The 23504-nt window shown below is 17.8% G+C and overlaps 6 protein-coding genes across 6 annotated transcripts; 4 read left to right on the top strand and 2 right to left on the bottom strand.

Annotated features, from left to right (window-relative positions):
- Positions 1–326: 326 nt before the first annotated feature.
- On the top strand, positions 327–3667 carry PRELSG_0107500 (Cg7 protein, putative; the record flags this gene model as incomplete). Its single annotated transcript, XM_028678701.1, has 2 exons — positions 327–1772; positions 1949–3667. 2 exons carry the CDS (start codon positions 327–329, stop codon positions 3665–3667), a joined length of 3165 nt encoding a protein of 1054 aa, XP_028531435.1.
- A 909-nt stretch (positions 3668–4576) lies between these two features.
- PRELSG_0107400 (Cg2 protein, putative) lies at positions 4577–12328 on the top strand (the record flags this gene model as incomplete). Its single annotated transcript, XM_028678690.1, has 1 exon — positions 4577–12328. The coding sequence occupies one exon, from the start codon at positions 4577–4579 to the stop codon at positions 12326–12328; it is 7752 nt and encodes a 2583-aa protein (XP_028531434.1).
- Positions 12329–12677: 349 nt separating this feature from the next.
- GLP3 (Cg6 protein, putative) lies at positions 12678–13523 on the top strand (the record flags this gene model as incomplete). The annotated part of the gene is made up of 1 exon (XM_028678679.1): positions 12678–13523. One exon carries the CDS (start codon positions 12678–12680, stop codon positions 13521–13523), a length of 846 nt encoding a protein of 281 aa, XP_028531433.1.
- Positions 13524–14078: 555 nt separating this feature from the next.
- On the bottom strand, positions 14079–16919 carry PRELSG_0107200 (cg1 protein, putative; the record flags this gene model as incomplete). Its single annotated transcript, XM_028678668.1, has 1 exon — positions 14079–16919. The coding sequence occupies one exon, from the start codon at positions 16917–16919 to the stop codon at positions 14079–14081; it is 2841 nt and encodes a 946-aa protein (XP_028531432.1).
- Positions 16920–18577: 1658 nt separating this feature from the next.
- Positions 18578–21266, bottom strand: CRT (chloroquine resistance transporter, putative; the record flags this gene model as incomplete). The annotated part of the gene is made up of 14 exons (XM_028678656.1): positions 18578–18627; positions 18716–18770; positions 18936–18980; positions 19081–19173; positions 19329–19385; positions 19490–19540; positions 19633–19715; positions 19816–19891; positions 19972–20043; positions 20135–20267; positions 20329–20422; positions 20501–20579; positions 20673–20941; positions 21179–21266. The coding sequence occupies 14 exons, from the start codon at positions 21264–21266 to the stop codon at positions 18578–18580; spliced, it is 1245 nt and encodes a 414-aa protein (XP_028531431.1).
- Positions 21267–22678: 1412 nt separating this feature from the next.
- PRELSG_0107000 (Cg3 protein, putative) lies at positions 22679–23491 on the top strand (the record flags this gene model as incomplete). Its single annotated transcript, XM_028678645.1, has 1 exon — positions 22679–23491. The coding sequence occupies one exon, from the start codon at positions 22679–22681 to the stop codon at positions 23489–23491; it is 813 nt and encodes a 270-aa protein (XP_028531430.1).
- Between the last annotated feature and the right edge of the window lie 13 nt (positions 23492–23504).

The raw sequence follows: 23504 nt of genomic DNA, 5'->3' as shown, positions 1-23504 counted from the left end.
TTCTATACCTTTAATTATTTATTTTATTTTATTTTATTTTATTTTATTTTATTTTATTCTTTTTTTTTTACGATTTAATATTATAAAAAATATATTTTTTTTTTTTTTTTATAATAAAAAGGGATATGATTATACTACTTTATTCCCACATATATATATTATTTTGTTATTTAAATAATTTCATTATTATTTGGATTTAACTTTTTTTTCTTTTTTCTATTTAGTTTTTGAATAGATATAATAATTTTTTTTTTTTTAAATAATTAGATGTAGCACAATAACAACATTTTCCCCTTTTTTCTTTTTTTTAAAATGCATATATTTCAATGGATTACGAAGAAATTGTTTGTGTGCATTTGAATTTAAAATTTTTAATTTTTAAAAACATTGAAAAGGAAGATAATTGTTTATGTGATAATTTTATAATAAATTTAGCAAATATAAATGATATTGAAGTAGATAATAGTTCAAAGGAATATTTCATAAAAAAAATTCATAGAATTTTAAAAAAAAAAAAAAAAAATGAATATGAATGTATTTTAAGTGGCACATTAACAGAAATAGCGAATTTTCTATTTCAACATATTGAATTATTTATTGAGATAAAAAAAAACAAATATGATTCAGAAGGTAATAGTGATAATAATGAAAAAATAAATGATATAGATCTTTATGAAAAAAAAAAGTTAAAAAAGAATAAAATTCATTTATTGAAAGGCGCTGATAATTATGATAATTTAAACTTTGAAAATGATAGCATTTATTTTAAGTGTCCATTTAATGATTTAATAAATGATTTCGAATTTTTTGAAAATAAAAAATACGAAAATATAAGCAATTTCTACATAAGCAATGAATTAATTTTATCTATTTGTTTGAAATTAGAAGAATACTTAATTGAAAAAAAAGATTTAGAAAAAATAAAATTGGGTACTTATATTAATTTAGAGAAATATGAGAATAAATATAAGCATATATTAAATATATTTAATTTAGACAACTTATTTTATTTATATATTAACTTTAACGATTATAATAGGCAATTTTTTTTTGATAATAATGTAGAAGTTACAGTAGGAGAAATGATACAAAATTTATCTAACAAGGTTTTAGAAAATGGGGAAAATAATATTCTAAATAATTCAGTAAGTAACTTAATAGAAGGAAAAAAAATTGATGATTTTAATGTAGGTTGTCATTTTTCACTAATTTTAATTGACGATATAAAAGAATTATATGACTATTTTTGTATTAATGATTTATTTATAAACTTAAACAATGTTAAGTTAAATATAGATAAAAGTGTATTTTCTAATAATGATAATAAAAATGAGTCATGGATTTTTTATAAAAATTTTAAAAAAAAAATATACAATTTAAGCACAGTAAATAATTCATCTCATAATTTAAATTTTAGCGTTAGTATTATTTCTATTTTATTGAATTATAATTCTAGTAATGAGTTAAATTCTTATGATCTCAACCATATCCCATTTAACGAAAATTATAAATTAACTAATTCTTACAACTTTTATAAAAATATTTCAACAAATTCAAATTTGGATTTACTAAAAAATAAGGAATTATCAAAAATGGATTTTATGTTGTGTAATTTTTTTTTATCAGTAAAAAATTGCCATATTCTAGAGTTGAGTAATATTTATGCAGAGAAAAGAAAAAAAAATAAAAATAATTTTTTTATAAAAATTGAATCTGATTTATTTGAACAAACATTTATATCATCGTTATATTTGTTCCAAGAAGATACACAAGTAAATTATATTATACTAAAAAAAAAAAAAAATGAAATAATTAAAAATAAATACATATATGTATATAAATATTTTTAATATATCTTACATAAATATATAATCAATATAAAGTGTGATTTTATTAAAAATATTATAAAATAAGTCTCATTCAATTTTTTATTTTTTATTATACTTAGATTGAATTAAATAATTGCTATGTAAATCATGATTTTGATATAAAAGAAGAAGATTTATATGAATATTTTGAAAAAAAAATTATATATTTTGATCTATCTATAAAAGAAAAAGATAGCGATATAAATATTGGAAAAGGGAATCTTCCTATGAAACCTGTTGTAAATGAATTAAAAGATATATTAGAAAAAAAAGATTTTCAAAATTATTATAAATTTAATTATAATGTATCACTTTATTTAAACGTATTTAAAGAAAAATACTTAACATCTGAATTAAGTGTAGAACTTTTTTTTAGTATCAAAGAAAAAAAAATAGAAGAAAATAGAGATAATAACATTTTGTCGATAGAATCAAAATGTCTTAATTATCAAGTACCAAGCAATATATATGAGTTTAAAATATGGAAAGAACAAGAGGAAAACAATATTAAAAAAATATTAAAAAAAAAAGAAGAAAATTTAGTTAGAAAATTTACAAAAAAATATGAACTCATGGAAAGGGAAAGAAAAAACGAACTAGAAATAAAGAAAAATGAACTCAAAGAAATTATTATTAAAATGAAAGAAGAACAAATAAATGTTATAAACTGTAATAATGCGTTAAAATTAAAGGATAAAGAATTAAATGATGAAATTCATTCATTAGAAAAAAAATTAAAAAAAATTAAATATGCTTATGAAAAATCTTTACAATCGTTTAAAGAAAATCTAAGAAAGAGTAATTTAAATGAAAGTATGATAAAGGAAAATGATGAATTAAAAATTAATTATACAAAATTAATAAAAGAGAACAAAGCATTACAAAAAGAAAATGAAGAAATGAAATCTACCTTAAGAAAATATAATAATAAAGATAATGCCATTATAAGTAATAACTATTTTGAAAAGCTAAAAGAAGAATTAAAACGATTAAAAGAGTATAAAAATAAAATGAAGGAAACACAAATAGATTCATGTAACAATAAATTGCAAAATTATATAAAAAGTATTCATAGAAATAGAAAAAAAATATTACAATTGATAAGTAATTTTACCATACAACTAGAAAATATTTATGATTTAACTAATGATGAAATATTAGAAGAAAATTTTCACTCCATCTTAGAAGGCATAAACGCGATAAAGTTCATAGTTAACGAAGAAATGAAAGAAGAAAAAAATTTAAAAGAGTTGGAATCAATAAAATTCAAAGGCAGCAATATCGATAATAGTAATAATAACAATAATAATAACAATAATAATAATAATACTAATATTAATAAAAATAATAACAATAATAATAATAATATTAATAAAAATAATAACAATATTAATAAAAATAATATTAATAAAAATAATAATAGTAATAATATTAACAAAAATAATACATTTTGTTTTAATAAAAATATAAATAATAATATAAAAGAAAAAGACAAAAAACATTTTATTTATCAAAAAAAATCTGCTATTAAAGAAAAAGAAAAAAACGTTTATACAAATCAGAATTTTATAAAAAATGTGAGCAAAAATGGGAAAAAAAAAAATTTTATTCTTAGCAATCAAATAATAGAAGATAGTAGTAAACAGAAAAACGCGAATACTAAAATTGTTGAAAATTTAAGAAGTGAAATAAAAAGGTTAATAGAGTCGGGAATATACAATGAAGATGATCAAATAATCGTAAATATGAAGAAAAAAATAGTTTACATTTTAAACTGTGAGAAATTAAATAACGATTAATAAAATTAAATATTAAATAAAAACATTTTTTATACATATAACGTAAAAATTGTTTATAAGAGATTTTATTATAATACCATTAAACTTATTATAGAATTTTTTGCTATTCATACAATATATGTTTTAAATTTAGATGTTTCAAAAAAAAAAAAAAAATGAAAAAATGAAAAATATGTTAAAGCTTTTTGTTATACAAATAATATTTTTTATTTTTTTACACATAAGATATATATATGTATATATTTATTTATTTTTACTTTATATGTTTTAAAAATAAGAAATTACATTATATGAAATACTTAAATTGTAAAAACAAAAATATGTGCATAAATAAATGAAATGTTTTCGTTTTGAGAATTTCTGAATTTTTTTTTTTTTTATTAAGTTTTTTATATATAAAAAAAAATGTAACATTTTTTTTTTTTTTTTGATGTATCGTTTTTGAATTTGTTATTTCACTAAATATATTTTTTTTTTTTTTTTGTTTTAAATTTAAATAATTTATCATTCATACAAATTAGAAAAATTTATTTTCTATAATATTTATTTCAATTTTTGAGGAAAGATTTTTTTTTTAGCATATTATATTATAAAAAAAGTATATTTTTTGAATGTATTTTTATTCTCAATAAAATATAATAATAAAGTATATGAAACAAAAAAAAAAAAAAATTCACAAAAGTTATAGTAGAATACATAAATTTACTATATAAGTTTAAAATATTTAGTTGAATGAATAAAAAAAAAATTTTTTATTTTAGTGAGTATATAATTATATAAGAGGAATAAGAAAACAAAAGGTTGTTCCCTTTAAAGGAAAAAAAAAAATTCTTTTTAAGGAATATATTAAAAAAAAAAGTAAATATATATATATATATATATTTAATAGTAAGAAATAAAAGTTAAACCATGTCATGTGAAGAAAATGATGAATATGAAGATTATAAAGATATAAACTATGGATTGGTCTTAAAAAAGATAGTAAAAAGATCAATAAATGATTGGCATTTTTTTTGTGAAAGAGTTCATAATGATAATGGAGAAAATTTTGATTATTTAAGAAGTGCATTAATACAATATTGTAGACATATGAGAGAATGTTTTTTAAAATTATTGGAATTGGATAAATTTAAAGAACAGTACAAACAAATCAATGAAATTATAAAATATATCTTCGAGTTAAAAGAAAATTATCAAGAATTAAAAACAAAATACCAATATGATTTATATTTATGCAAAATAAAAACAATTAGCTTACAATTAAATGAAAACAATATTCTCTGTGCATTGGACTTATTATCAACTAAAAAATATACTCGCTTTCCATTATTATTTAAACAGATTTTAAAAAGTCCAACTGATTTTTTCTTGCCTGAGTTAGGTATACATGAAACACGTATTTTGAAAAAAAGAATTGCTGATGAATTTTTGATAAATTATTACATATCTAAAATACCTAAAAAAAAAGTAAATTTTATTTTTTCGGATGGATTAATTGAAATGGACATAATAAATGAAGTGAAAATATTTTTCATAAGTGATTTTTTAAATTGGAAAATTTTAAAAGTGGATATAATATTTTTAAACAAAATGAATTTACATTCTTCACATAATTTAAATTTAATTAATATGATAAATTATTCTATTTTACAGAAAAAGCAAGAAATTTATGATAGAATAATGACGTGGAACAATTTTAATCAAATAAATAATCAGAGTAATATTAATATAGAAAAGCCCAATAGCTTAAATGATGAAAAAATAGAAAATGAATATCATATGACTATTTCTAGTGAAAATATTCATCATATCCAAAATGACCATATAAAGGAAACTTTTAATGAACTTAATAAAGTTTATCTTGAGAACATAGATAATTCTCCAAAAAATACAATTGCAAATGAAGAGAAAGAAGAGCAACAAAAGAAAGATAAACATGGCAACATAATTAAATATCTAAAAGATAAAAAAATTCAAGAAAAAGAGAAAGATGAAGAAGAAAACGAAGGGAATGAAGATGAAAATGAAGAGAATGAAGAAGATGAAGAAGAGGATGAAGAAGACGAAGAAGAGGATGAAGAAAACGAAGAAGAGGATGAAGATAACGAGGATGATGAAGATGCTAAATGCAAGTTTGATTTTAAATTTGATGAGCATGAGATATTTGATAAAAGCATAAGAAAAAATATTCATTATAAGAAAATAAATATTATTGAAAATTATTATAAAAAAGAAAGTAATAAAGGGAATAATAAGGATGCATTAATGATTTGTGATATATTATATGAAATATATAGAAATTGTCATTTTTATTGTAGTAAGCAAATTCTAGAATTTATTAAAGGGTGCATAAATCAATATAATTCATTTAATTATAATAAAAAAAAATTTCAAATTTATAAGCTATTTAAAAATAACAAAATAGAGTTCATCCCTTCATCTTCTCATTATAGTTTAAATGATAGCAACTCATTACTTAATTTAGACATTCATTTGTATGACTTTGAATTAAGCAAAATAATGTACAATTTTTTTGAAAAAATACCATTAATTAATAAAAACAGTCAAAAAAAAATCATTTTAAAATTTGTTTTGAGTAGTGTAAATGGAAATATAAAAGTATTTCTTTGGCCTTTTAGTTATTTTAAAAAAACACAGAATTTTCATTTTGATAATATTCTATCGTATTCTGAATTTTTTTTGTGTAATTTTTTAAAAAAAAAAATGAAAAATGTTTTTGCATTTAATCCTCTTTATATTCACATAGAAAATTGGTTAATAAGGGTAGCTTATTGTATTGAATATTTTCTTTTCTCTATTCTAAAAATATTATGTACAAGTTACAATAAGAACAATTTTTTTTTTGAGTATAAAAATTTAAATATAACAGATTATTTAAAAAGAAGTGAAAATTCCTTTGAAAATAATATAATTAATATTCATGAATTAATATTAGATTATTTTTTCGATTTTAATTATATTAGAGATCAATTAAAATGTATCGACGAAAATAAAAAGTATGAATATAATAATGAAGATGGTGCCAAATTAAAATTTAATAATTTCAAAGAGAAGGAGAAAGAAGAAATTATTAATCAAAAAATTATAAGTAAATACGATGAAATTAATGAAAATAATAATAATAATGAAATTTATGCAGATATTGAAAGTAAAATAAAAATAATAAAAGTGAAAAAGCCAAATGGAAAGTTTTATATCTTAAGATACATATTTTACGAACAAAAAATAGATTTATTCATAAATATGCAAAGTGAAAAATTTATTTTTAAGTGTCACTGGGATAATACATTTACAAATATCATTAGCCTATATTATAATTTAAAACTAATAATATATATAATTTACTTGTTAAAATATTTTTCTTTATTTATATACTTTTATAATTATTTAAAAAAACGTTTTATTAATATAACTCCAGGAAAATTTTTTGATTTTGAATTCAGCGAAAAAGATTTTCATTCATCATTCTTTTTTCACAAATTAAAATTATATGACTTTTTGAAAAAATATGAATATTCTTCAAATATTATCTTAACTAAATTTCTAGAACAATTTTTTTCACTTGCTGATTTTTATTTTTATTTATATAGAGAAGGAAACGTAAAATATAATAATGATGAATTTAAAAAAAATCTCATCAACTTGATAAAAAAGGATCATTTAAAAAATAGTGATAAAAAACAACACCAACATAGCAATTATAATAGTAATAATAATAATAAAAAGAGCAATAATAACGAATATAATAATGGTAGTAGTAGTAGAAATAATAGTTTTATTAATAACAGTAGTAATGATGAGAAAATACAAAACAATGCTTATTTTTATATAAATAATAATATAAATAATAACATAAATAATAATATAAATGATAACATAAATAATAATATAAATAGTAATGAGAATAATAACAGTAGTATGAGTATTATGAATAATAATGCAAGTATGAATGATGATAATGAATATAAAAAAGAATCGAATTATAAAAATAACTTTTTCTCTGTTTTTTATTATACTATTTATATTAATAATAACACACCATTATTATTATGTATGCTATTTGAAAAAAATTATATATTTTCTACTTACATTATTATATCATTTGAAAATAACAATAGAGTTTCTGAAAAAGAAAATGAAATAAGCTACGAAAAAAAAAATAAAAAGAATTTTTTTATTATTCCTTTAATTCATAAAAAATATTCTCTGAATAAAAAACTCGATTTTTATTTTGATAGTATAAGAGATTTAATAAATAGTTTTTTAAATATGTTTATTATTTTATATAATATTTCAAAAGTGAATTTTCATTATCCATTTTTTGTCAACTCTTTTAATGCTGTTGAAAATAGTGTAAAAGTAAAAAAAGAGGAAAATAAAAAACAGAATATGTTTGATTTTAACAATGATGTGTATTATAATCATTTTAAATCAATTGAAAATAAAGCTGCATTAGACTTACAATATTATATAAGTAAATATAATTGTAACCATGAAAGTAATATAAATTTTGAATATTCGAATGATTATATAGATAATTATATCTTGGATTTGGATTGTTCATTAGATGAATATTATATAAATAGTGAGTCTATAAATGAACAAAAAAAAAAAAATACATTTTTTTTAATAAAAATTCATAAATGTGGATCATTATTTTTTAAAATTCCTATTAAAGAAAAAAGATATATAAAAATAAATAATTTTGATATTAATGAAAACAATGAGTTACAGATTTTTTTTGGTAATATAGTTATAAATATGATATTAGAAAAAAAAAAAAAAAATAATAGAAACATAAAAGAAACAGAGTATAATTATATGTTGGATAATCAGAATCAATTAAATTTTCAAAATGAATCCAATTTTCAAGATAACAAAAAAAGTGAATGGGTTTTACTAAAAAAAATTTATGTAGTTGTAAAAGATGAATGCTCATCAATAAATATTTTAAATCTCTTTTCAGTTATTATTAAAACTTTTTCGATTTTGAATTTTTTTAATGAACTCTATTATATAGAAAAAATTTTTTCAAATTATATAATTACTGATTGCCATTTATTAAATACTCATGTTATGTATTTCTGCAGTTATAATAAAGATATTACTTGTTCTATTGATATAAATTTTTTAAATAATAATTTTATTTTAAATGAAAAGGAAAACAAATATGAATATATTTGTGAAAAAGATAATTCAAGTGATGGTCACGTAAAAGAATTTTTAACATACATTAGCAAAAAAAATATGATTAATGCAAATATGGTTAGTAGAAGTGAGCCTGATTATTTTAAATATTTAAATTATGAAGATTTCTTAGAAAATTTATTATTTATTGATATTAGTTTTAATTGTTCTATTGATTGTATAAATAAAATTTTTTTGACAGAAAAGAAAAATATATATATTCATTTAAAAAAAAATAGAAGTATTTTTAATACTTTAAGATTTATTTGTTTAACTTTTGAATTTCATCATTCTTTTTATGTTCTTATTAACAAAACAAACAATCATTTAAATAAAATTAATTTTTTAAATCAAGTTAATCAAAATATATTTTTTGATTTCCATTATGAAAACATTTTAACTATTAATTTAAATTTTAATCCCATAAAAATAGGCAATAATATTTTATCTTTTTATATTATTATAGATCCTGAAAATTTTTCAAAAGTTACTGTTATTCCGTATTTGGATGATTTAAACAAAATTCAAGGGAACAAAGATTGCATAAAAAAATTTTTTAGAAAAGAAAAAATTTTAGAGATATTTGAACACAAAATTTCTAAATTAAGAATAAACGATAATCAAAAGGATGTATTTGAAGAAAAAAAAATAGAAGTAAATAAATTATCCTATACTTCTATTTCTTCTAGTAGTAATATTAATGATAATTTAAATAATAGTGATGACCAAAAAAATTTTAATGATAATATGCAAGTTGAAAATAATGATATAAAAATAATAAGTAATAATTTGAATAATATAATTGATAATAAGAATAATATAAATAATTCCAATAATAATATAAAAAATACAAATGATAATTTAAATAATGTGCGTGATAATATAAAATATGCACCTAATACTTCTCATAATAACATTGTCATTGATAACTTAGATGAAGAAGACATTTTTATCTATTTATTTTTAAATTTTTGTAATACAATAAATTTAAAGAGAAATAAATGTACTTATATTAATTTAAAGGAAAATGAACATAGTTTTTATTTCATTACTGGTAATAAAAATTGTTTCGAAAATATTGATGAAAAAAATTCTCTTGAAAAAGAATCTGAAATATTTGAAGAATATGATATGTTTTTATCGAATATAAAATATATATTAAAAATAAAAAACAAAATAATATTGTCTGAAATTAATTTTTTACCTCCAAGATTTTTTGATACGATACTTTGTCCTTTTATTGAATTTTTAAGAACGTTAAAAGTATGGCTAATTTTAATTGAACATTTAAAAATTCATTACACAGATATTACTTTAAAAAATGATTTTAAAATAAATAACGTTTTTCAATATCTAACAGCATTAAAAAAAAAAGTAAACAAATCAAATGAAAATGAAAATAAAAATGAAAGAAAAGAAGTGGATAATTATGAACATAAAGGAGAAATAAATATTCAAAATGAAAACGAACAGACGAGAAATGGCAATGAGAAATATATAAAAAATGAAAATATTTTTATACATATTGTCTGGTTTATATATAATATAAAGACATTGTATTTAGATGAAATTAGAAATAATGAAAATGAAAAATCATATAAAAGAAATTATGAAACATTTCTGATTGATAATAAAGAATATACTTCATATAATAAAAATGATAAAAACTTCTATATAGAAGATGAGAAAACTCAAAAAAAAGATGTACAATATAAGAGGTTAAAAATATCAGAGGAAGTAGAAGAAAATAATAATAATAATAATAATAACGAAATAAAAATTGATGAATTACAAAATCATAAAAAAAGTGAAAATGTGGAGAAAAATGAAAATATAAATATTTTAAAAGAAAAAATACATAGTAATATATCTGATTTATTAAAACATGAATTATATATTGAAGAAATAGATATAAACAAATTAAAATATGTAATGAATGCATATTCTTATAATAGTGATATACTTTTAAAAGGTGAGGAGGAAAAAAAAGTTTTTATTGAAAAACAACTTATAGAAAAAATGTATTATTTGAGAAATTTTAAATTAAAAAATTTAGATGCTTTAAAATTGTATTATAAAAATGTTAAAAAAAAAATATATTTTCATAATAAACGTTTTAAAGAGGAAGATTTAAATGATAAAAAAAAAGAATTTAATGATGAAAATATTAGTAATAATGTATCTTCAGAAAACCAAACTTCAATAATTTCAGAAAATGATGATCGTCATGTAATAAACATTAGTCAACATAATTATAATCAATTTAATAATAACATGAATATTTATAAAAAAAATATAAATAACACAGAATATATAAATGATAATAGAGAAAATATGAAATTAAGTAATTTTAATGAACTCTCACATTTATCTAAGAATATATATGAAAATTGTATATGTTATATATCACATTCGATTAGTATATATTTTGAAAATGTTGGAGAAAGTGTTGATGAAGATGAGTGTTGGTTTTATTGTAATACTATCAATAAAAATAATAACAATAATTGTGTAGAAAATAAGAAGAAAAGATTTATTTTAAATGAGGATAATATTTTAAAAGAAAATTCAAAAATAAATTGTTCACTTAATATAATTTACAAATATATAAGAATATGGTTATTAAAAATGAATTATAATAGTATTCTTTTTTTTTTTATTTTAATTAATGAAATAATACATGATAAAAATAATTTGTGCGAAATTTCTTCATTACTTTTTAATTGTGTTTTATCTTACAATGAGCATTTACAATTTTGGGTTTCTAAAAATGCAACTATTCCGTCAATTCCATTTATTGAAGCTGATTTCGCAATTGAGAATTACGATGAAAATTTAAAAGATAATGAAAAAAGAGAAAATTTAAAGAATAGTAGTAAATTTATTGAAATAGTTACACCTTTTTTTAAGGAAAAAAAGGAAATTAGGTATATGATTTTAGAAGAAAATAACTTAGAATTGCATAAAATAAGCGAAGATAAACGTAAAAATATAATACAGAATAATGCTTATACAAATAATTTAAATACTTTACGAAATGAAGATAATACAAATAATATAAATATTTTAAGTGATCCAAATAATAATAATAATTTAAATATTGTTCATTATAAAAAAATAAATATAAATTATAAGATATGGAGATATATGCCATGCCCATTTAAAAATGTATACAATGAGAAGTTAAATGTTTTAAGTAAAGTTAATGATAGTATTTCTTTAACTGTTAAAATACCTTTACCGATAAAAAATTTAAAAGATGTTTATATAAATAATGATTCATTTATTAAATTTCTTGTTGCAAATAAAATTGATTTAAATGTAGCTCACCAAAGAGTTATGAAAATTTTACAAAAATATAATTTGATGCCTAATTATTCTTTAGTTGCCTGCCAAACTATCCTACATATTTCAACATTTGAATTACTACTAAAAAATGGTAAAGAAATGTAACATAAAAAGAAATAAAAAAAAAAAAAAAAAATCATGATATAATAAAAAATATGAAAGCATATTATCTTAATGAAACGCTTTTATTATTTTATTGCATAAATATTATAAAAAAAAAAATTTTTTTTTAATGAATTAAATTTTTTTTGTGTAAATTTTGAAATTTTTTTTTTTTTATTTTTTAAATTATATAGTACATATATTAAAATTTTATGAAAAAAAAATTTGTGAAAATTTTGTAATAATTCTAAAAATATTTCCGAATTTTATAGAACTTTATTCTTCATAATACAATGTGTTAATAGATATATTTAAAATTTTTTAATATTATATTTAAACAAAAGAAAAAAAAATGAATAGATATAAGAAAGTATCAAATATTATTTATATATATAGTGTATTTAATATTTGTTCAAATTGTATAGATCATATTCCAGAAAAACACATTTTTGAACTAAAAAAATATGCAAAATTACAAATTATATTTTGTGAAAATAGAAATGATAAAAGTAATATAACATATGAAACATCTTCTAATAAAATTTTAAAAAGTTTTGTTAATGAGGAAAAAGAAATTAATAGTACTTCAAAAGAGGCTCAAAAAAAAAAATTTAATGATAATTTAAAATATAAAAATATTTTAAACAATGAAAACTCTATTATAGATGAAGAAGGGGAAAATGAAAAATATAATTGTAACACCATTAATAAAAGTACAGAATGTTTTAATGAGACAGACTTAAACGAAAAAAATGAAGAGAAGACAAAAAATAACAAGAAAAATTATGATCAAATGAATAACTCAGAAATGTATAATGAAGAAAGAAATAATGACGAAGAAGGTAAAAATGTAAAAAATATGGATGAGTCCCAAGATGAATTGGATGAAGATATGATTAATTTAATTCAAGATATATTAAAAAAGTATAATATAGTTCTGTTTATGAAGGGTACAGCTTTAAATCCCTTTTGTAAATATAGCAAGCAAGCTATACATATTTTAAAATTAAATAAAGTTAAAGAAATTCATACAGTAAATATTTTAGACAACGAAAAATTAAGAAATGCCTTAAAAATTTATTCTGAGTGGCCTACATTTCCTCAATTATATGTTAACAGTAAATTTATAGGAGGAATAGATAAACTTCAAGAGTTACATGATAATAATAAATTAAAAGAATTAATAGAGAATTTTTAAGTTGTAACAATTCTTTGAAATAAAGTAAATATAATTATATTTCTTATGATTATACTTAATTATTTTGAAGTGTGTGGAATATAAAGAAATAAAAAAAAAAAAATAATGTATATATATAAACTTCAAAGGATAAAATACAATGTTTAAATATATCATTTTTATTTTGGTTTTTAAATATTAACTTATAGAATTTTTTTTTTTTTTTTTTTAATTAAAATTAAAGTATTGAAAATTTTATTTTTTATGATAATTAATTAAAATGAAAGTTCTCAAATAATGTAATTTCGTAGAAAATAAAAAAAAATATGCAATTAAAAAATTACTGAATTAAAAATTTAATTTAAAAAAGATTTTTTAAAATTTTTTTTATATTGTTATATTCAATTTTATAATTTTGTATACGATATCATTGAAACATATATTTAAGATATTTATTTTCTTTTTTTTTTGTTTACTACAAATTTTAATAATTCTATTATAACTTATACTTTTAATTTGATTAACTAGGGCACTTCTTTATAATTATTATTTTAAATATATATATATATATATATATCAATAAACTAAACTAAAAAAGTCATAAGGAAAAAGTTTCCATAAAATATGGTTTTTTTTAGGAATATAGAAATGAAAAAAGCTATTATATTTTTCAAAAAAATGTGATAAATATTCACTATAAATCATTTTATCACTATAAACTAAACTTGATTCTGGTACATATGCGAAATGAAAATTTTCATCATATATTTCACTCGAATTAATTAATTCTGATACTTTTTTATTATTACTATTTTTTATAAAATTTTTACTAAAATAGCTTTTTTTTGTAGGACTATTATGCATTTGCTCATAATTTTTATACCTTTTTTTATTTATTAAAAGAAGATAATGAACAGAATTTTGAAATTTATCTGGATATTCAGAAAAAATATTTTTTTTCCAATCATCTGGTGCATAACATACAAAATCCCAACTAACTACAGCAGCATGATAATTCCAATATTTATGCTTTACAACATTTCCAATATGAAATAATGGAGTAGATTTATAAACTCTTTTTCTTAAATAATTACCCAAACCGAAATCATGTTTTTGACCAAATTCAATTTTTTTATCTTTTGGTAAAGCCTCCAAATAAACTAAATTTTTATTGTTAAAAATTTTATATTTTAAAGCATAAAATTCATATAAATGAAATTTATCTTCATTGCTAATATAATTATCTCTTAACACGTTCTCATTTATAAGGGGGTTATAAGAATAGTTATTCTTAATAAGTTTTTCATAATTCCTTATCTCTTCTATACTGTCTTTATGTATATTTTCATAATCGTATATGTTTTGAGAATTATTTTGTAACTGGGAACTAGCTGCGTACACATTTTTGAAACATTTAATAACTTCTTTTTTAGATTGTACTGCTGTAAGTAGAGTTGGGTGTGCACACATAAAAGGAGAAGATATATGAACATAATAATGACATTCAGTTGATTGAAATACATTGATAACTTTTGTATGACTTTCATTTTTAAAATGCAATGAGCAATCAAAATAAATTGTTGTAATGTAATCATAATCTTCACCTAATGAATCTTTGCATTTTGCTCCTTTTAAATCAAATGCTAAAGCTTTATAAAAATTATCTTTTCCATATTTTAATATTTCCATTGGTTTGTCAATAATATATGAACTTATATATGGGACATGGTTGGAATTGAATGATGAATGTGACAATAAAGAAGAAAACAAAAAAGGAGAGTAAGAAGAATTGTGAGAACGTGAAGAATACGAAGAGGAAAATGAAGTAGAAGAAGGTAGATAATGAGAGGTAGAAGTATTAGTATACTTGTGAGCATACAGAGGAGTGTGTTTAGGATAAAAAACAGAATCAGATAAGGAGGATGGTGATGTTGTAAATGAAGAATTGGGATATGAAATTTTTTTTTTCATTTTTAAATAATTTTCAGCATTTTTTCTCTTTATGTAATCACTTTTTAAAACAGGAAAAAAATCATATGTTTTTTCGTAAAATGGCTTTCCTCCATTAATAGAAACATATGAAGAGCCTAATAAGACAATGGGATATTTTACATTTCCATATCTATCCTTCTTATATTTAATAACACTATATGGCAAACAAATTTCATATATATATTCATCGTTTTTACTAAAATTATAACATTTATTCATTATGTTTTTTAATAGATAATGATTTGGAGGATTCGTTTGATTAGTATAATTACAAAACATATATGCACTTAAAGTAACTCGGTATAAATAATTTACATTTGCATAATAAGAATTTAAAATTTCATTTAATTTATCTTTTAATGAATTATAATAGCTATCACTATAGGTGTGCATAGAAAATGTTTTGAAAAAGTATTTTTTATTATATTTTAATTTATTCATAATAATATTATAAAATTTTATTAAATTCATATTCAAACGTTCATATATTTCAAAAATTAAAGGATAGGATATATTATATAATCTCTCAAAACTATTAATTCTTAAATTGTTATTACCACAAAGAAACAGCACTTCAAAGAAATATTTGCCATCACTGTAATATTGAACAACAGTATTGTTGGCAAATAATAGATCTTTTCCATTTAGATAGTTAGATATAGATGTATGTGCTTTATGTTTATCAGAATATCTCTTTGTTATAAAAGTTAATGATTTATTTAAACATATTTTTAATATATCATCATTAGAAAATGCTTTAATACATGTATTATTTATAGTTAGCATTTTTCCTTTTATAATATGATTTTTTAGTGTGATTTGATCATTAATTTTATAATATATTCTATTTTTATGATATGAATTAAATTTATGTTTATAAAAGATATAATCATATATTTTTTTAAAGGTACAATTGAAAATATTATTTATTTCTTCATATCTGTCATTTCTTCCATTTTCATATATATTAGCTTCTTTATTTTTATTATTTGCAATCTTATTTATTTTCCTATTTACTTTTTTCTCTCTTTTATTGTTAATTTTTTTTTTTTCCTTTTTCTTTTGGTCATTTCTTTTAATTTTATTATTTCCTGAGTTATCGCTTGTGGATAACTTATAATTAATACTATCTACATATTTTAAAAGATAGTTTTCATTCAATTTTTCCTCGACGTAATTATTAATATCATTATTATTTATATTTTTAAATAAGTCATACTTTTCGCAAAAATCCGAGTAATTATCAGATTTATTTAATATACATAGAAAAGAATCTTTTCCTATGGTAACATTTGTATATTTTAATGATTTATCAAAGTTTATTAATGCACTTGGTATGCTGTAATCTAACTGTATTTGATATTTAGTATTTAAAAAACATATGCAAACTAGTATATTTGCAATTAATATAAGAAAACGAAGCATCTTTCTTTTTTAATTTTCATTATCAAATATTTTAAACTTTATAAATTAAAATATGAAAATTCAGATAAACATAAAATTAAATTCTTTAGAAAAAGGAAATTGAAAAATAAAAAAAAATATGTTATTTTTTCTTTTTTTTTTTTTAATTCATTTTTGCACCAATACAAATAAGTATAATTATTATTAAAAAAAAAAAAAGAAAAAGAAAACAGTGAAAAAATTTGTGTTATATTTTTTTATATTTTTTTTTTTTTTTGTTTTATTATCAAGTACGTAGAAAATTTATTTTTACTTTTGTTGTTTTTTTCTTTTATTATATGTATTTCTTCATGTTATAAATATTTTTAGTTATTTAATTTTATTTTTATTTTATTTCATTATTTTATTTTTTTCATCTTTTTATACTTTTATTTTCATTTTTAGTTATGTTTATTTACAATATATATATAAAAAATATTCAGTTTTCCTATTTTATAAATAAATATATTTTATACTTTGTTTCTAATAATAATATATAATAAATTCATATTTTTGATGTAATTACATTTAATAAAAAAATAAAAAAGCTTTTATAATTTCTTAATGTTTTTATATATATATGTTTTTATTCATAATATTATATGTTCTTCATATTATTTATTCAAGGAAAAACATTAATTTTTTTATTTTGTTTTATTATTCTATTTATATATATTTTTCCATTTTTTTTAATATTTTTAAATATTAAATTAATATATTTTTTTATATATTATAATAATTAAAGTATTATTTAATCCATCCTACGAATTGATATATATATATATATATATATATATATATATATATATATAATTTTTCTAATAATTTATTATATTTTATACATTTCCAATTTTTTATCTATAAGTAAACATAAAAAATATATATATATATTTATTTATTAATTTTTTTAAAAGATAATGTTGTAGAATTCATTGAAAAAATGATGAGAATATATATTAGAAGAAAAAAGAAAAGAAATAAAAAAAAATTAATTAGAAATTTGAAATATATGGCGAAAGGTATTTCATATTTCTTAACAAAATTTTTTGCTTTTTTTAAATTAGAAGATAAAATCTTGATTATATTTTATTAAAATGGAAAATAAATATAATTGTAAGCACTTCTAAACATAATAAAAAGAAAAAAAAATGATAAAAGAGAAAAACTAAAAAGAATAAAATAATTATTTTGTTTATTTTATTTAATTCTAATTATCATAAAAAAAAAAAAAAAGTAACAAACAAAAATTTTGTTTTTTTTATTTCTTTTCTTTTATAAAATGTTTCTAATTATAAAATCTTTGGTAATCTGATTTTTAATGAATAATGCAACAAACTTAATATATAAAATATTTAATAATGTAATAGAAAATTTAATGAGTCATAATACATTAAATATATAAAATAAACTATTTTTGAAAGGCTAAGAAAAAAAAAAAAAATTAAATATATTAAAACAATACAAAGTGTAAGAAATCGTACAAACAAAAATGTTCGGTTAGAAATGGAAATTTAAAAATAGTAAAATCAAGAGAAATAATAATAAAAAAAAAAAAAAGGAAAATTTAAAATAATATGAAATTCTGTTTAATAATAAATGAATTTTTTTTGAATGAAATAAAATGCATTTTTAGAAAAATTTTATTGTTCTATCATTGATTCTTCATCATCTTCCTCCCTTGCTTTTATCCCTGAAATTTAAATATGTAAATGAAATTCAATGAAATGTAAAAATAATAAAAAAAAAATCATCAATACACATTTTTAAAAAGCACTAACCTTCTAAAATGATATTTCCAGTGCGATAAATTATTGATCCACAGAGATATCCAAACTAAAAAAAAAAGTCAATATTTTTTTTTATTATATCTACATATATTTATTTATATATATCTAAATATATATATATTTATATGTATCTATATATATCATTTATATACATCTATATATATCTATTTATATATATATGAATATTATTTTATAGTATAATTTTCCTTACCAAAGTTAAAAAATCTAATATTCTTGGTTTTCTCATAGCATCTCCCTACAAAAAAATTTTATTTTTGAAAAGAAAATAATTATAATAATAAGAAGAAAATGAATATTAAGAATATATATATAAGGTAGTTTAAAATATAAATTACAGCAATAAATTTAAAATAATAAGCAATTGCTATTGCTGGTCCCTGTATACAACTAACAATTGTATATGTCATTGTTGAAAATTTATTTATAATCTATAAAAAAAATAAAAAATAAATAAATAATATTTTATTTAATGAAAATTCAAAAAAAGAAAAAAATATGAGATGAAATGCTATATAATAAATTCTTAATTTATGTATCTTTATGATTCGCGCTTATTTTTTTATTTATTTTTTTTCTTTCTTACATAACTAGAAACTAAATTATCACATATATTAAAAAAGGAATATGTAATAAATGTTTTCTAAAAAAAAAAAAGTAATAAAATAATAATTAAGTATAAGGTATTTTTATGTTTTTAATTAATTAATTTTCTTTTTGTGTAATAAATTTTTGTATTATTCTTACCCACGCTCCTTCACAATTATCACACATTCTAGGCATGCCATATCCACAATTCTTAAAAGTAGAATAATATAAAAATAATATAAGAAATCAAAAGAAAAAAAAAAAGTAAAAAAAGATACAGTTTATATTAATTTATAGAATACTTCGACAACGGTGTTTTTCCCCCAAAACAAACAAGAAAAGCCATTCTTGATATTTACAGGAATTTCAGAAAAGGGAAGATGAGCTGAAATAAAATAAAATAAATAAAATAAGTAATCAAATTAAATATAATGAAGTAAAAATTATAATTTATTTATCTTAAATTACATAAAATTAATTATAACCTTGTTTTAAAAATGGGAGGGTATACACCGGTAAAATTAGACAAGTTGTAAATATCTGGAATAATGATACTATTGCCTATAAAAAATATTTTACAAGGTTTTTACATTAATAAATTAAACTCATATATGTACATATATATATATATATATTATAACATTCAATTTTAGAATATTTATCTTATATTTTTTAAAAACTATTTCTCTTGTCATGCTTGAGAAACATAATGGCTAAAAGAAAAAAAAAAAAAGATAAAGGTTAATAATGAAGTTTTAAAATATTTTTAATAAAGAAAAAAATATAAATAAATAAGAACATTACAATTAATGAGCTTATAAAGATTAAATTAAATATTATAGAGTTTTCTTCTTGTGTTTCCATTGACATTTTCATCTCTACTGTAGCTATAGTTGCAACAATTATGAGTGCTCCTAGATAATTAAGTAAATGATATCTTTAAAAAAAAAAAAAATTTATATATATATGTATATATATATATTTTGAAACATTCTTACCTATATTTTAATATTAAAAAACAAAAAAACATATTTATTGGTATGCTTAATTGTAAAGCAAAAGATTGCATATTTCCTGTAGTTCTTGTAAGTCCTTAAAAAAAAAAGAATTATTAATATTTTTTTGAAATATTTATTAACAAATATTAATTTTCTTAACTATATACATTACCTATAAAAGAAATAATAACTGTAGAAGCGTCTAGTAAGGATATAAGTAAAATATTTATTATAGGGACTTTTCTTCTATTCTAAAATGATGAAATAATAGAATTCATTAAATAATACTTTTTTTTTTTTTTTTTTTTTGATTAATTTATTTTTAAATGTTTTTAATTCTTTACATTAATATAATTATCGTATTTGTTGAAAAATAAATGCACCATAAAGAAAACAAAAACACAAATAGTGTTGTGTATTTCTGAAGTTACAAAACTATAATTTCCAATTATATTCATTGTTCTTTTTGCAAAAACCTTATTCATTACACATACACATAAATATATAAGACTCAATATATAAATAGATATATTATTCTTTATTTCATAAAATACAAAGTTCCCCCAATTAGTAAGTGTTGTTAGGAATGAAATTCTATTGTGTTGAGATTCATCTGAAAATATAGAAAAATAAAATAATTTCTTTTAAAAATACACGTGGTATATTAATTATTTAGATGTTTAATATAATATCTAATTTTTAGAAATAATGTATTTTTTATATTTTTCAAAACATAAATATCATTTTGTGTAATTAATCATAATAATATAAACTAATTATTTTAAATTATTTTCTAAACTATAATTCTTTGTTTTCATTATATTAGTTTCTATTTTTTTTTTCCTATTACCTCTATCTTCAAGTAAAGTATCTAATTCTTTATAGTGTTCATCTTTTTTGTTAGAATCATTTTGGCTATTTATAGAATTAATAGTCATTTTATTAGTATTTAAATAAAATAAAAAAAATCTAAAGATAAATATACAAACATGTATCCACTAAAAATATATAAAAATTGAAGATAAAATTCTAAAGAACGTATAGCAAATGATATAAATTACAATTTATAAATATATTGTATATATATTTAAATTAAATATTTATTAACTATTATTAAATTATAAAAAAACTTTCAATTATTGATAATCTATTATAGATTTAATATATTTATGCATATCCTTTACTAATATAGTTTATAATAAAAAAATATATTTATAGCAAGGATTAATACTTTAAGTATATATATATTTAATTTTATAATACATTTATAATTTAATAAATAAAATATGTATGTATAATTATATATATAACTTATTTTAATATTTAAAAATAAATAAAACAATATAATATATTTATTAATACAAAAGGGGTTTAAACAAATAGAAAAAAAAAAAAAAAAAAAGAGCAAGAGGAAAACAGAATAGAGTTGAAAATTACAAAAATTTTATATACTTTGTTAGATTAGAAAATATAACAAAGGAGATATATTTATACAAAAATAGTATTACTAAAATTTTTCTTATGTTTTATATAACAAAAGTAAATAATATAATTAATAAAAATAAGTCCAAATTAATATAAAAATATACGGAAATAATAAAAAAAAAAAATTCTAATAAATTGATTTTAAAAAAGATGTTTTAAATAAAATTTTAGTTACAAAACTGTTTCCTTTAAATAGAAAAAAAAAACCTTTTAATTCTTAATGCTTAAAAGGATTACTAAAATATTAGTACGTATTTTTCTAAGTTTTAAAGTATTTTACTCTGTAATATATTATATATTCTTAGAATATAAAATATATAGTTTTAATAATATAAATGTTAATTTAAAAAACTAGTAATGTTTTTAATAATATATGACTTTAATACTATGATTAAAAAAAAAATATATATGTAAATATTTGTGAAAAAAATGCACTTAAAATGTAATACGACTCCGATAAATATATTTATGCATTAATAGATTAAATACTAATTTTCAATTTTTCTATTTTACATTTTGAATTTTCTGCTTAAAGGAAGTTTTAGAAAAATATATCAAATAAATTTAAAATAAAAATAAAAATTATGATAATAATGGTAATGAAGTATTATAAAATAGATATAAAAAATTGGGATAACGAAAAAAATGAGTGAAAATTATATATATAAAATATATGAAAGAAGAAATATAATATTGAATTAAAATTTAAAAAAAAAAAAAAAAATTGTAGATAATTATATAAAAAAATAATTCAATTTTTTACTTTTTACAATAATAAATATAAAAACTTTATTTTTGCATAATAACATGTTCTTAATACAAAATGAATAGTACAATAAGGAATTATATATATAAATTACACAATATGAAAGTGTCAAGCTACTCCAATTTTTGTATAAAAAGAAGTTACCTTAATATAAATAGTTTTAAAAAAATAAATATTGAAAGCAAATTGAGATATTCTACAAATAAAGAAAAATCAGTAAAAAAGAAAAATGTATTTTTAACGTGGAAATGTTTAGCTTTTAATTTAGCTTTAACTATCCCTACTTTATATTTATATATATTACAAGATCAGAAAAAGAAAAGAAAAGATGTTAGTAAAACAACAGTACAGAATATAGGAAAACCTCTAATAGGAGGAGATTTCACTTTAGTAAATCATAATGGAGAAATAATAACAAATAAATCATTTAAAAATAAATTTTGTTTAATTTATTTTGGATTTACTTATTGCCCTGACATATGTCCTCAAGAGTTAGAAAAACAAACTATAGTAATAGAAAAATTAAGAAAGAAATATGGAGATTTAATTACTCCTATTTTTATTTCAGTTGATCCTAATAGAGATACAGTAGCACAAGTAAATTATTATTGCAAATCGTTCAGTGATAAACTAATTGGTTTAACAGGAACAAAAGAACTTATTAAAAACGTTGCTAAATTATTTCGCGTTTATTACAATGAAAATATAAATAATGAAAATTCAACTAATGAAAATAAAGATGATCAATATAACTATTTAATTGATCATTCAATAATTCATTATTTGTTAGATACAGAAGGGCAATTTGTTGATTTTTATGGAAAAAACTGTACTATTAATGAAATGGTGGAAAAAATTTCTCATTATTTAGATGAGTATATAGAAAATAAAAGAATTGAAAATAAACAATAAATTGTTAACATAA

Source organism: Plasmodium relictum, assembly GCF_900005765.1.
Source record: "Plasmodium relictum strain SGS1 genome assembly, chromosome: 1".
In the NCBI taxonomy this organism is placed as follows: domain Eukaryota; phylum Apicomplexa; class Aconoidasida; order Haemosporida; family Plasmodiidae; genus Plasmodium; species Plasmodium relictum.
The sequence above is the reverse complement of the archived record's forward strand: the minus strand, read 5'-3'. Positions and strand labels throughout refer to the sequence as shown.